This window comes from Coregonus clupeaformis, chromosome 1 (genome assembly GCF_020615455.1).
Source record: "Coregonus clupeaformis isolate EN_2021a chromosome 1, ASM2061545v1, whole genome shotgun sequence".
Classification (NCBI taxonomy): domain Eukaryota; kingdom Metazoa; phylum Chordata; class Actinopteri; order Salmoniformes; family Salmonidae; genus Coregonus; species Coregonus clupeaformis.
The window spans coordinates 75,258,287-75,272,079 of NC_059192.1; the positions used below are offsets into that span (position 1 = coordinate 75,258,287).

At 43.5% G+C, this 13,793-nt stretch overlaps 1 protein-coding gene across 1 annotated transcript in view; it reads right to left on the reverse strand.

Moving 5' to 3' along the window:
- Positions 1–638: 638 nt before the first annotated feature.
- Positions 639–13,793, reverse strand: part of LOC121584529 (heparan sulfate glucosamine 3-O-sulfotransferase 6-like) — a 39,837-nt gene continuing 26,682 nt past the window's right edge. Inside the window, exon 2 of the mRNA XM_041900455.2 lies at positions 639–1,952. Coding sequence (XP_041756389.1) covers positions 1,334–1,952 — 619 coding nt within the window. The 3' untranslated portion in view covers positions 639–1,333. The remainder of the gene's footprint in view (positions 1,953–13,793) is intronic.

Here is a 13,793-nt window from a genome sequence, read left to right on the forward strand (position 1 = left end):
AATATTAATGGATCCTCTAGAATAGGGAGTGTGTCTGCTTCCCAAATGGCACTCTAACCCTTCTGGTCAAATGGCTATGGTCAAAAGTAGTGCACTATATAGGAAATAGGGTGCCATTTGGGAAGTACCCAGCGAGTGTGGCTGGGCCTGGGCGGCTCCACTGGCCAACGCCGCAGCACTGGAGTGGTCAGCAGTTTAGGATGGTAAGGACAACAGGTCAATGGGGAATCAGGGGTCAAAAATTGCCATCCCAAAGGTCTCCACCCCGGCCAATTGATTGCTTACACATCAGAAAGCTTCCTCTCTGTGTTAACTTCACATTTAGCCCTGGAGTCTACAGGGCTATATGACCCCTACCACCTCACACCACCCTCTCTGCCTCCCCTCTCTCTACACGTCCGCTGGAAGACTGTGGTCTGACGTGACTGAACAGTGTTTAACCATTTGGTTAAGCTGTATCTTATGTAGATCATATGGTGTGGATATTTCATAAAAAGGTATTTCATACTGAAATGTTGACTTAGTTGATGAAAACAAGACAGTTGTTTTAGAATAAAAGCTTTAGTAGAATATCAGCGTTTTGAAATACAGAATAGTAGATAAAACATTGTCATTTTATAAATGATGCTTTCCAGAAATGTACAGTCAAAGAGAGGTACAGTTTATTAGTTCGATTTGAAACAAAAACAGAATGGAGAAAACCACAGATACACATATAAGATGTATCACAATTCTCAATAGCATAACACTTGCAACATAAATAATAGCAATTTTACAGCACATAGAGTAAACCAATAATATATATTTTTACCCCCAAAAAAGAGCATAGCCCAGCACTTATCCCAGCAATAGTCTTCTGTTAAAAAAAATGTCACCTAAACATCGTTGGGGTTGCATTTTAAAACCCGGAAAATGGGACAACAGTAAATAATTTGTGAACTAAAATAATTTAAGAAATGCACTTGGCTTATTGTAGTCTAGCTTATTTAAATAGTATTAGCATATTTGGGATGAATTTCTCAGATAAAAAGATTTGTCAGGCTCGTGGAGCAGTTTTGTCAGAATATATAAACGTTATTACATTGTAGTGAGACAACAATCATACAAGAAAAATCACATCTGTTATTCAAGGAGTTTTAAACCCTCTCTTTAAAAACCAAAAGATACTATCAGTCTCTCCCATGGCTTGGTTACATTGGTAGCGCAGCTCTAGCCAGTCCCAGCCGAAGTCACGAAGACCTGTCATCTGGTAAAACATCAGGTTGAGTGGCCAGTACAAGGCCTGTCGATCCTCTGGAGACCCATGTCTATGCTCTATCCCATCCCATTTCCATCAGTCCCAGCCAAAGTCATGGCCTGTCATTTGGTAAAACTTCATATTGAATGGCCTATAGAACTCCCTGAGCCTGAGCAGCACCTCTGGAGAGATCTGTGGATGAGGCCTTCCCTTAGACTTCCCAAGACAGCGTGGCCTGGTGCTCCCCTCAGGCTTCTTCAGGCAGGGGAAACCCTTGGTCTGATTGAAGTAGAAGTGTTTGTCCGTGACCACCCTCTTCAGCCCCAGGAAGTCCTGCACCCTGCCCATCTCACCGGCCGGGTCCGTCACCAGCCGCTCCCCGCTGACGAAGAGGAACTTTGAGAGGGGGAAGTAGCGCAGCCAGTTCTCCAGGTGCTTGGCGTAGATCCCGATGCGCACAGCGCTCCAGGATGTGTCGATGAGGCCCGTGGTGGAGTTCCGGAAGGTCAGGCTCTGGAAAGACGGAAGGCCGGGTTGTTTCGACAGGGTCTGGGTGTAGTCGGACACAGCCCGGGTCACAGGGTCTCGGACCACCACAATCAGCTTGGTGTGACGACTCAGGGCGAAGAGACGGCGAGGAGCCTCCTTCGTGACGAAATAGCTAGGTGTCTTCTCCATGGTGATCTGGCTTTCCAACGTCCGAGGCATCAGGTTTCTGAGAGGAGAGGAGAGGAAAGATTTGATTAGTGGTTCCCAAACATTTGGCAAACGGACTCACCAAAAGCTTCTGTGAATTTCTTGTGACCCAAGCAGGAAACAGAAATTTAGTTTTTTATGTACCCAGCCTCAATCCTATCCTCCTGCATGTGATGCAACATACTTTAAGACCTTTGGAACCTGGCTTGTGTGTCATAAACATGACCAGATCTGCTTCCAAATCTATATTTCAAAATATGACAAAATATGAATATTCCTTGTGTTCCGACCGTCTCTTTGATGCTCCCCAGCCTTGAGAGCTTCTGATTTAGCTTTGTAAGTAGTTGGTTAGGTCTGTGATTACATCAATATAAACATCTACATTAGGCGCTGGCCTCACAGAAATGCATGTAAAATGAAGAGGAAGTCAACGAGTGGGTGCTTAAGGCAAACCACAAGGCCATAATGACCAGTAAAAAGTAATTTCCTCAGAACTTCCTCCTCCTTCACAAGCCTGTCAGAGCCTCTCTGAGGCTGGGCTGAGAGCTGGTCTGAGTGGGCTCTCCCCCAGGCTGCCTGGACAAATATACTAGGCCATGTACTGTGTAGTGTATACCACTGAAGCTGCAAGAAACTCCCCAACAGAACAGTACCAGTCTGATTCTACTTTAGCCAACAAAGGAGAAATAGACTGGCACCCAGGATAGCAGTAAAGGCTCTGATGATGAGATGAAGGACAGCTATTAGTCTCCAAAAATGTGTCCTTTCACAGCTGGAACCATATGCTGGAACACTATCTAAAGTGGAATACCAGAAGTACAAAACAGGAATCCTTCCAACTTCCCTCAAAAAAGGATCCCCTTCATTTCATTTAAAATGAGGGGATTCAAATCTCATGGCGCGTTTATGTTTTAGAAATCCAAGCATGGAGGAATGTTCCAAGTCTTCAGAAAATCCCTCATTTAATTTCCACAGATGGTTCCCCCCGTAGCGTAGCCATGTGGTAGAGACCGAGGGTGGGTCTCAAATGGCAACCTATTTGCTATATAGTGCATTTGGGCTATGTTCAAAATTAATGCACTATATAGGGAATAGGGTGCCATTTGAGACGCATCCTGAAGGCTGTCGTCGACGTGGTTGGTCTCTGGCCTGAGCTGTGTGGGGAACATACTCCTCTCTGATCCAAATCTGATGTCCCCCACCATGAATGTGCCACGAGGCTAATACTGAAAACATGACATATGTTTTTACAACAGACCACCTATTCTTTTCCTACTACAGCCTGAATTTGAGTGGATGCTAGGATCAGGCATATAGAGAACACTCATACTACAGTAATACACCATGCAAAAAGATGATTATGAATCTATTAGGTTTTCATCTCAATGTGATCTCCTGGTTCCATAAAAAAAAAGAAAAAAAAGATGTAGAAAACATTTATTTGGCTCACCCCAACTAGGCCTGTTGCATGTTGATATTAATATTACAACATAAGAGGTCAACGAGTGACACAGAAAACATCCAAGAGCAACATCTCCACTGGGATCCAGCTTTAGAGAGACATATCTCTACACATTCATCTCCACGGGCCTCTCTCTCCTGTCTTCCTCTTTGTTCTGAACGACTCCCACAGTGGCCAATCAGTTACATAGGACAGCATTGTGCCACATTTCTGTACTTTATATAAAGGATATAAAGGAAGTGACCATTTTCTTTACAACTACTACTACAACCCATTACAACTAAATAATTATATTTATTTTATTTGATGCTTTTGCTCTTTTTCGGCCTGCCGTACAGAGGTGCCAGTCTGTTTGTGTAGTGTGTACTCAGCAGTAAGTGAATGTTTAATTCAGGCCAATCAGGCTAATGGGATCCATGCTGGACCCGTCCCAGCTTCCATTGACATCATGTTTACATTCTGGAACACTGGCCTGTAATCACGGAACTCTGTAGGACTCTCTGGCTACAACACAAACACAAGACGGAGGCCACACACTAGAGAGAGAGGGAAGGAGGGAGGGAGGGAGGGAGAGAGAGAGAGAGAGAGAGAGAGAGAGAGAGAGAGAGAAAGAGCGAGAGAGAGAGAGAAAGAGAGAGAGAGAGAGAGCGAGAGAGAGAGAGAGAGAGATGAGAGAGAAAAAAACCACATTAACCTGGTCAGCCTTATCTTGCAAGATTAAAGCGAGACTATGTACTAGAGTGTATACCACTTCAACTGTTGTGTTTGTTCTTTATCAGATGCTGTTGCTCTCTGTATGGTTTCCAACGGCAGCCAGGTTAGCAGAGGCTAGCTAAGCGACCTGCTGTTTGTTTTGAGCACACCTTAGCCTAGCGGTAGCGCTGTATTCAATCCGCTGTATTCATTCCGCCGATTCTGTTGAAAAACGTGTGTTAAACGGAAGCAAACCAAACCAAACAGGGATAAACATACCTGAATTTGTCCAATATAAATTCTTGTTTGCAACTGTTGGACTAATGATTACATCCTAGATCAGCTAGATGTAGGCAAGAGTGTGCAAGGCGGTATTTATCGTGTCAATGTCTGTCACTCTTGACCTGTGCACCTACGTTGTAAACTTTCATTCATAGGCTAGGTTGTAGCAACCTCATGATGGGTATAGGGAACATTTGAGGATCATGTAGTAGCCTAAACCTATCAATGTTACATTGAGCTGGGTGAATGGAATATGAATGACAGTCATCCAATATGCTGGAATAGAAATAAGGCCATGCTCATAAAAAAGATAGCATCCTCCCTCATCTTAAACGGCACCGACCGCCACTGGTTTGTATGCAAATGTAAAGTATGTTCATATTGGTATACTTACCCATTCTACTTACCTCTTTTGACCTGTTTTCAAGGAGGCCCTCGACATAAGAAGACTGGAGGCCGTTGTTGGTCACTTAAATTACTACATAAATCATTACTGGTTTACTACATATCTCAATAGCAATCAAGTAGTAAAACCAATAGTAATTCAGTAGTACTTTTTCATGAGTGGAGCTCACCCGTAAAACACAGCATCTGGGCATTAACGTGTGTGTGTGTGTGTTTGTCAGTGTTGCACCGTATAAAGCTGGCCCCCTCAGGTACAGTAAACGCAGTGGCCATTATCACTGGTCCATTGGAGGGTTGATTCTACATAAAGGCTCTCCAATACACCATAACTAGATGGAATCCCACATAAAGACTGAGTGCTCCAGTCTTTTAACGCTTTATTTGTCGTCCCAGCGTTATCTGTCCTCTCCCCACTGTGTCATACAGTAGGAGCCCATGTGTGTAAACACAGGAGGTGGCCTCACTCTCAGAGGAACACACACAGACACACCCACCCAACACACAGACACGCGCACACATACACGCATGAACGCACACACACCCTCGCTCTCTGATGCAGGAGCAGCAAACACTCTACACTGCTACCAGCGGCACAGGATGCTCCCACATCTGGTAGCAATGATCCTCTGTGTGTGTGTGTGTGTGTCCCTGGGTAGGAAGTGTTTTTCCTGCTGGTCCCTGGGTAGGAAGTGTTTTTCCTGCTGGTCCCTGGGTAGGAAGTGTTTTTCCTGCTGGTCCCTGGGTAGGAAGTGTTTTTCCTGCTGGTCCCTGGGTAGGAATTGTTTTTCCTGCTGGTCCCTGGGTAGGAAGTGTTTTTCCTGCTGGTCCCTGGGTAGGGAGTGTTTTCCCTGCTGGTTCCTGGGTAGGAAGTGTTTTTCCTGCTGGTCCCTGAGTAGGAAGTGTTTTCCTGCTGGTCCCTAGGTAGGAAGTGTTTTTCCTGCTGGTCCCTGGGTAGGAAGTGTTTCACTTGCTGGTCCCTGGGTAGGAGGTGTTCTCCCTGCTGGTTCCTGTGTAGGAAGTGTTTTCCCGCTGGTCCCTGGTTAGGAAGTGTTTTCCTGCTGGTCCCTGGGTAGGAAGTGTTTTTCCCTGCTGGTCCCTGGGTAGGAAGCGTTTTTTCCTGCTGGTCCCTGGGTAGGAAGTTTTTCGCCTGCTGGTCCCAGGGCTCAGACCCTGTATGTTGTGATCTGTGTAACTTTACTCTGGGACCCTCGCCAGACCCCTCTGAGAGAGGATATGGGCCTTTCCGCCCTGAAGGTTAGAGGCAGACACTTTTGATTCAGTGGATGAGACCACCGGGGCCATGGGCATGCTTGTAATGCAAGATGTCTTAAGCTCAGCCTCTCTCTCTCTCGCTCTCTCTCTCTCACTCGCTCTCTCTCTCTCAGGGATACTTCCATAGGAGATTGTAAATTATGAGTATACACAGTGTCCAGGAATGTTGAGAAACATTCTGTACTAAATTCCCATCACTGGGAGACTGCATTTCTGCCACTACAAGTTCAGTGTCATCTGCAGTGTTAAACACACTGTGACATCATGCCTTTAACCCTCTGTCCCATGCCATAGACTCACTACTCTGCTACTCTGCTTGTCATTACTGAGGAGAAAGAAAGGAGTTAAGTCAAAGTCAGCAGGAAACAACAAAGAGCCCAATTAAAATACAGTGTGAGTGTGTGTGTGTGTGTGTGTGTGTGTGTGTGTGTGAGAGTGTGGTAGAGCAGCATTACATAGTAGAGCCTGATTCAGAACACACCAAGGCTGTCTGACTAAACACACTGATCTACCACAGCAGGAAATGGTGAGACGGAGAGTTCTATTTGTTGAGGAGGTTTAGGTCAGTGAGGTAGGTCAGTAGGAAAGACCTAAATAATGTGTCTACCAGGGGGAAAGGTGAACATGGCAACTAATACAGCGATTACTACAGCAGGCAACTTTGAGAAGAGTAATTGAGAAGTGGTCTCACAGCTTCCTCGGGAGAGATAATAACAGAGGGTGTGTGCGTGTACACTCTTAGAAAAAACCTCAAAGGGTTCTTCTGCCCTTGGAAGAACACTTATTGGTTCCAGGTAGAACCCTTTTGGTTCCAGGTAAAACCATTTTGAGTTCCATATAGAACCGTTTCCACAGAGGGATCAACATGGAACTCAAAATGGTTCTACCTGAAAGCAAAAAGGGTTATCCTATGGGGACAACCGAAGAACCCTTTTGGAACCCATTTTTCTAAGAGTGTAGATTATCTACTGCAGGATAAAGCCTGACATTCCAACTCCAGAATTAAAAAGAGATAGCGAGAGAGAGAGAGAGAGAGTTGGATAGTTAATACTTTTTTCTAAGAGAGCAAGAGATGGGAGAGTATACTGTATGTTATATATATATATATATATATATATATATATATATATATATATATATATATATATATATATATATATATATATATATATATGAGAGCGCAAGAGATGGGAGAGTATACAGTATGAAAAATGTATGCACTCACTAACTGTAAGTCGCTCTGGATAAGAGCGTCTGCTAAATGACTAAAATGTAAAAAATATATACTGTATGTATACATACAGTGCCTAGCAAAAGTATTCATTCCCCTTGGCGTTTTTCCTATTTTGTTGCATTACAACCTGTAATTTCAATGGATTTTTATTTGGATTTCATGTAATGGACATACACAAAATAGTCCAAATTGGTGAAGTGAAATGAAAAAAATTACTTGTTTCAGAAAATTCAAAAAAATAAATAACGGAAAAGTGGTGCGTGCATATGTATTCACCCCCTTTGCTATGAAGCCCCAAAATAAGATCTGGTGCAACCAATTACCTTCAGAAGTCACATAATTAGTTAAATAAAGTCCCCCTGTGTGCAATCTAAGTGTCACATGATCTGTCACATGATCTCAGTATATATACACCTGTTTTGAAAGGCCCCAGAGTCTGCAACACCATTAAGTAAGGGGCACCACCAAGCAAGCGGCACCATGAAGACCAAGGAGCTCTCCAAACAGGTCAGGGACAAAGTTGTGGAGAAGTACAGATCAGGGTTGGGTTCAAAAAAAATATTTGATTAAAAAATAGAAAGAATATGGCACCACAACAAACCTGCCAAGAGAGGGCCGCCCACCAAAACTCACGGACCAGGCAAGGAGGGCATTAATCAGAGAGGCAACAAAGAGACCAAAGATAACCCTGGAGGAGCTGCAAAGCTCCACAGCGGAGCTGGGCTTTACGGAAGAGTGGCCAGAAAAAAGCCATTGCTTAAAGAAAAAAATAAGCAAACACATTTGGTGTTCGCCAAAAGGCATGTGGGAGACTCCCCAAACATATGGAAGAAGGTACTCTGGTCAGATGAGACTAAAAATGAGCTTTTTGGCCATCAAGGAAAATGTCTGGCGCAAACCCAACACCTCTCATCACCCCGAGAACACCATCCCCACAGTGAAGCATGGTGGTGGCAGCATTATGCTGTGGGCATGTTTGTACTCGGCAGGGACTGGGAAACTGGTCAGAATTGAAGGAATGATGGATGGCGCTAAATACAGGGACATTCTTGAGGGAAACCTGTTTCAGTCTTCCAGAGATTTGAGACTGGGACGGAGGTTCACCTTCCAGCAGGACAATGACCCTAAGCAAACTGCTAAAGCAACACTCAAGTGGTTTAAGGGGAAACATTTAAATGTCTTGGAATGGCCTAGTCAAAGCCCAGACCTCAATCCAATTGAGAATCTGTGGTATGACTTAAAGATTGCTGTACATCAGCGGAACCCATCCAACTTGAAGGAGCTGGAGCAGTTTTGCCTTGAAGAATGGGCAAATATCCCAGTGGCTAGATGTGCCAAGCTTATAGAGACATACCCCAAGAGACTTGCAGCTGTAATTGCTGCAAAAGGTGGCTCTATAAAGTATTGACTTTGGAGGGGGGCGAATAGTTATGCACGCTCAAGTTTTGTGTTTTTTTGTCTTATTTCTTCTTTGTTTCACAATAACAAATATTTTGCATCTTCAAAGTGGTAGGCATGTTGTGTAAATCAAATGAGAGAAACCCCCCAAAACATCCATTTTCATTCCAGGTTGTAAGGCAACAAAATAGGACAAATGCCAAGGGGGGTGAATACTATTGCAAGCCACTGTATATATATATATATACAGTGAGGAGAAAAAGTATTTGATACACTGCCGATTTTGCAGGTTATCCTACATACAAAGCATGTAGAGGTCTGTAATTTTTATCATAGGTACACTTCAACTGTGAGAGACGGAATCTAAAACAAAAATCCAGAAAATCACATTGTATGATTTTTATGTAATTAATTTGCATTTTATTGCATGACATAAGTATTTGATACATCAGAAAAGCAAAACTTAATATTTGGTACAGAAACCTTTGTTTGCAATTACAGAGATCATATGTTTCCTGTAGATCTTGACCAGATTTGCACATACTGCAGCAGGGATTTTGGCCCACTCCTCCATACAGGCCTTCTCCAGATCCTTCAGGTTTCGGGGCTGTCGCTGGGCAATACGGACTTTGAGCTCCCTCCAAAGATTTTCTATTGGGTTCAGGTTTGGAGACTGGCTAGGCCACTCCAGGACCTTGAGATGCTTCTTACGGAGCCACTCCTTAGTTGCCCTGGCTGTGTGTTGCGTGTTGTTGTCATGCTGGAAGAGCCAGCCACGACCCATCTTCAATGCTCTTACTGAGGGAAGGAGGTTGTTGGCCAAGATCTCGCGATACATGGCCCCATCCATCCTCCCCTCAATACGGTGCAGTCGTCCTGTCCCCTTTGCAGAAAAGTATCCCCAAAGAATGATGTTTCCACCTCCATGCTTCACGGTTGGGATGGTGTTCTTGGGGTTGTACTCATCCTTCTTCTTCCTCCAAACACGGCGAGTGGAGTTTAAACCAAAAAGCTCTATTTTTGTCTCATCAGACCACATGACCTTCTCCCATTCCTCCTCTGGATCATCCAGATGGTCATTGGCAAACTTCAGACGGGCCTGGACATGCGCTGGCTTGAGCAGGGGGACCTTGCGTGCGCTGCAGGATTTTAATCCATGACGGCATAGTGTGTTACTAATGGTTTTCTTTGAGACTGTGGTCCCAGCTCTCTTCAGGTCATTGACCAGGTCCTGCCGTGTAGTTCTGGGCTGATCCCTCACCTTCCTCATGATCATTGATGCCCCACGAGGTGAGATCTTGCATGGAGCCCCAGACCAAGGGTGATTGACTGTTATCTTGAACTTCTTCCATTTTCTAATAATTGCGCCAACAGTTGTTGCCTTCTCACCAAGCTGCTTGCCTATTGTCCTGTAGCCCATCCCAGCCTTGTGCAGGTCTACAATTTTATCCCTGATGTCCTTACACAGCTCTCTGGTCTTGGCCATTGTGGAGAGGTTGGAGTCTGTTTGATTGAATGTGTGGACAGGTGTCTTTTATATAGGTAACGAGTTCAAACAGGTGCAGTTAATACAGGCAATGAGTGGAGAACAGGAGGGCTTCTTAAAGAAAAACTAACAGGTCTGTGAGAGCCGGAATTCTTACTGGTTGGTAGGTGATCAAATACTTATGTCATGCAATAAAATGCAAATTAATTACTTAAAAATCATACAATGCGATTTTCTGGATTTTTGTTTTAGATTCCGTCTCTCACAGTTGAAGTGTACCTATGATAAAAATTACAGACCTCTACATGCTTTGTAAGTAGGAAAACCTGCAAAATCAGCAGTGTATCAAATACTTGTTCTCCCCACTGTACATATATATATTATCTATGAGAGAGCAAGAGATGGGAAAGTATACTGTATGTATATATATATATATGAGACAGCAAGAGATGGGAGAGTATTCTGTATACATATACAGTACCAGTCAAAAGTTTGGACACACTTGCTCAGGGGGTTTTCTTTATTTTTACTATTTTCTACATTGTAAAATAATAGTGAAGAAATCAAAACTATGAAATAACACATATGGAATCATGTAGTAACCAAAAAAGTGTTAAACAAATCAAAATATATTTTATATTTGAGATTCTTAAAATAGCCACCCTTTGCCTTGATGACAGCTTTGCACACTCTTGGCATTATCTCAACCAGCTTCACCTGGTTTAAGGAGTTCCCACATATGCTTAGCACTTGTTGGCTGCTTTTCCTTCACTCTGCCGTCCGACTCATCCCAAACCATCTCAATTGTGTTGAGGTTGGGGGGATTGTGGAGGCCAGGTCATCTGATGCAGCACTCCATCACTCTCCTTCTTGTTAAAATAGCCCTTACACAGCCTGGAGGTGTGTTGGGTTATTGTCCTTTTAAAAAACAAATGATAGTCCCACTAAACCCAAAACAGATGGGATGGCGTATCGCTGCAGAATGCTGTGGTAGCCATGCTTGTTAAGTGTGCCTTGAATTCTAAATAAATCACAGACACTGTCACCAGCAAAGCATCCCCACACCATAACACCTCCTCCTGCAAGCTTTACGGTGGGAACTACACATGTGGAGATCATCTGTTCACCCACACCGCGTCTCACAAAGACACAACGGTTAGAACCAAAAATCTCACATTTGGTGTCCATACCAAAGGACACATTTCCACCTGTCTAATGTCCATTGCTCGTGTTTCTTGGCCCAAGCAAGTCTCTTCTTATTATTGGTGTCCTTTAGTAGTGGTTTCTTTGCAGCAATTCGACCATGAAGGCCTGATTCACACAGTCCCCTCTGAACAGTTGATGTTGAGATGTGTCTGTTACTTGAACTCTGTGAAGCATTTATTTGGGCTGCAATTTCTGAGGCTGGTAACTCTAATGAACTTATCCTCTGCAGCAGAGGTAACTCTGGGTCTTCCATTCCTGTGGCAGTCCTCAAGAGAGCCAGTTTCATCATAGCGCTTGATGGTTTTTGCGACTGCACTTGAAGAGACTTGACATTTTTCGTATTGACTGACCTTCATGTCTTAAAGTAATGATGGACTGTCGTTTCTCTTTGCTTATTTGAGCTGTTCTTGCCATAATATGTACTTGGTATTTTACCAAATAGGGCTATCTTCTGTATACCCCCTCATCTTGTCAGAACACAACTGATTGGCTCAAATGCATTAAGAAGGAAAGAAATTCCACAAATGAACTTTTAAGAAGGCACACCTGTTAATTGAAATGCATTCCAGGTGACTACCTCATGAAGCTGGTTGATAGAATGCCAAGAGTGTGCAAAGCTGTCATCAAGGCAAAGGGTGGCTACTTTGAAGAAACTCAAATATAAAATATAATTTGATTTGTTTAACACTTTTTTGTCTACGACAAGATTCAATATATGTTATTTCATAGTTTTGATGTCTTCACTATTATTCTGCAATGTAAAAAATAGTAAAAATAAAGAAAAACCCTGGAATGAGTAGATGTGTCCAAACTTTTGACTGTTAGTGTATATTGATGTGTCTGACCCCCTCTGTCTGCACCCCTCTGTCTGCCACCCTCTGTCTTATCGAATGGGAAAATCAGCCTATGTGTTCCACTGTGTTCCTGCCTGGCCCACAGTGGGTTAACTGTTGGCTGTGTGGCTTTATCAGTGGGTGACCGGGGGCCTTGGGCACACACCCTGAGATGAACAGATGAACAGACAAGAGGAGGAGGAAGAGAGATATGGACAGATTACTGGAGGGTCACGTCCTTCCTCCTTCCTCCCTCAGCCTGACCCCAGTGATGTAATTGATAACACAGTAAAATTAGCCTCTAGGACACAGGTACTCATGCACTATTTGAGAAGGTCCGGTCATGCACATTTCTTAGGTGGCAAAGGTCTGGGTGGATATTGTTATTTTTCAGCATAATAACAAACCCCAACCTCGCAACCCATGCGACCCCAAACTGTTCACACCCATCTTGTTGGCAGAGAGAACATTTTGCAGTTTTAAAGCTAATTTCCTGCAATTTTACACATTTTGCATGGGGCAGAGAATTGTTTTACTGCTTTAAAGCCCGATTTCCTGCAATTCTACAAAATTGTCCATGTCTTATGTGTGTTTATATGATACCAGGGGTCGAAACCCAACACCCCCCAAAGATATTTTACCCCGTTGTGTGTCCGGATCCAGACCGCGGTCAGCCAGTTGAGTCTGGGGGCTCTAGTAACATCATTAGGTTAAATTGCTTATTTTCAGTATGAAATCATGCACTGCAATGTAGTTATTCTTTACTAACAACTACCTTTATGAAAAAGCAGAAAACCCAGTTTAAGAAATGCACTCCACCCTTCATACAGTACTGTGCATTTAATATTTTACAAGGGCTTATTATGATGCTGTAAGCAGGGTTGTCTTTTTGAGATCTTTATAAAAGCAGCTTCCTCCCTTTTGAACCAAAGTTAAACATTATCGTCATACTAAACATAATGCTATGGTATTCTTTCCCCAGGGTCTGTTACCGTGCTAAAACGCCCACATTTTTCCATTAATTAGCTAGCTTTTCCAAATGAATAAAAATGACAAGTACACCTCAGAACTCTCTAATAGACTCAATATGGGCTCCAACCATTGGCCATCTGGCATCTACCCAACTCTAGACCAATGAGAAGACTCAATACTGGACTGCGGTGAAAAACCACTTCCTAAACTGTTAAATGTCCCACTCCTTGTGGTTGTCGGCCCATCCTTGACTTGCTTTAACTGAGGAATGGGGATTATTGCTGGCAGAACACAGGGACTGCAGCTGCTGGGAGCGGTGGAGCTGCTCCAGTGTTTGTCATTAAGGGACCGATCCACACCCAGTAAGTGGTGTGTGTGTGTGTGTGTGTGTGTGTGTGTGTGTGTGTGTGTGTGTGTGAGAGAGAGAGAGAGAGTGTCTCTAAAATACACAGTACAACGAAGAGAGAGAGAGAGAGACATTACAGGATTTGTGAGAGAGCAGGTCTTTTTTTCTTCAGATTTCTCTTTGTGAACTTCCTAGATAATGTTCACATTCCGCAGACAATTTCTTCCAGAGTTCTCCTTCAGGCAGAGTTCTACTTTTAATCAGTCACATT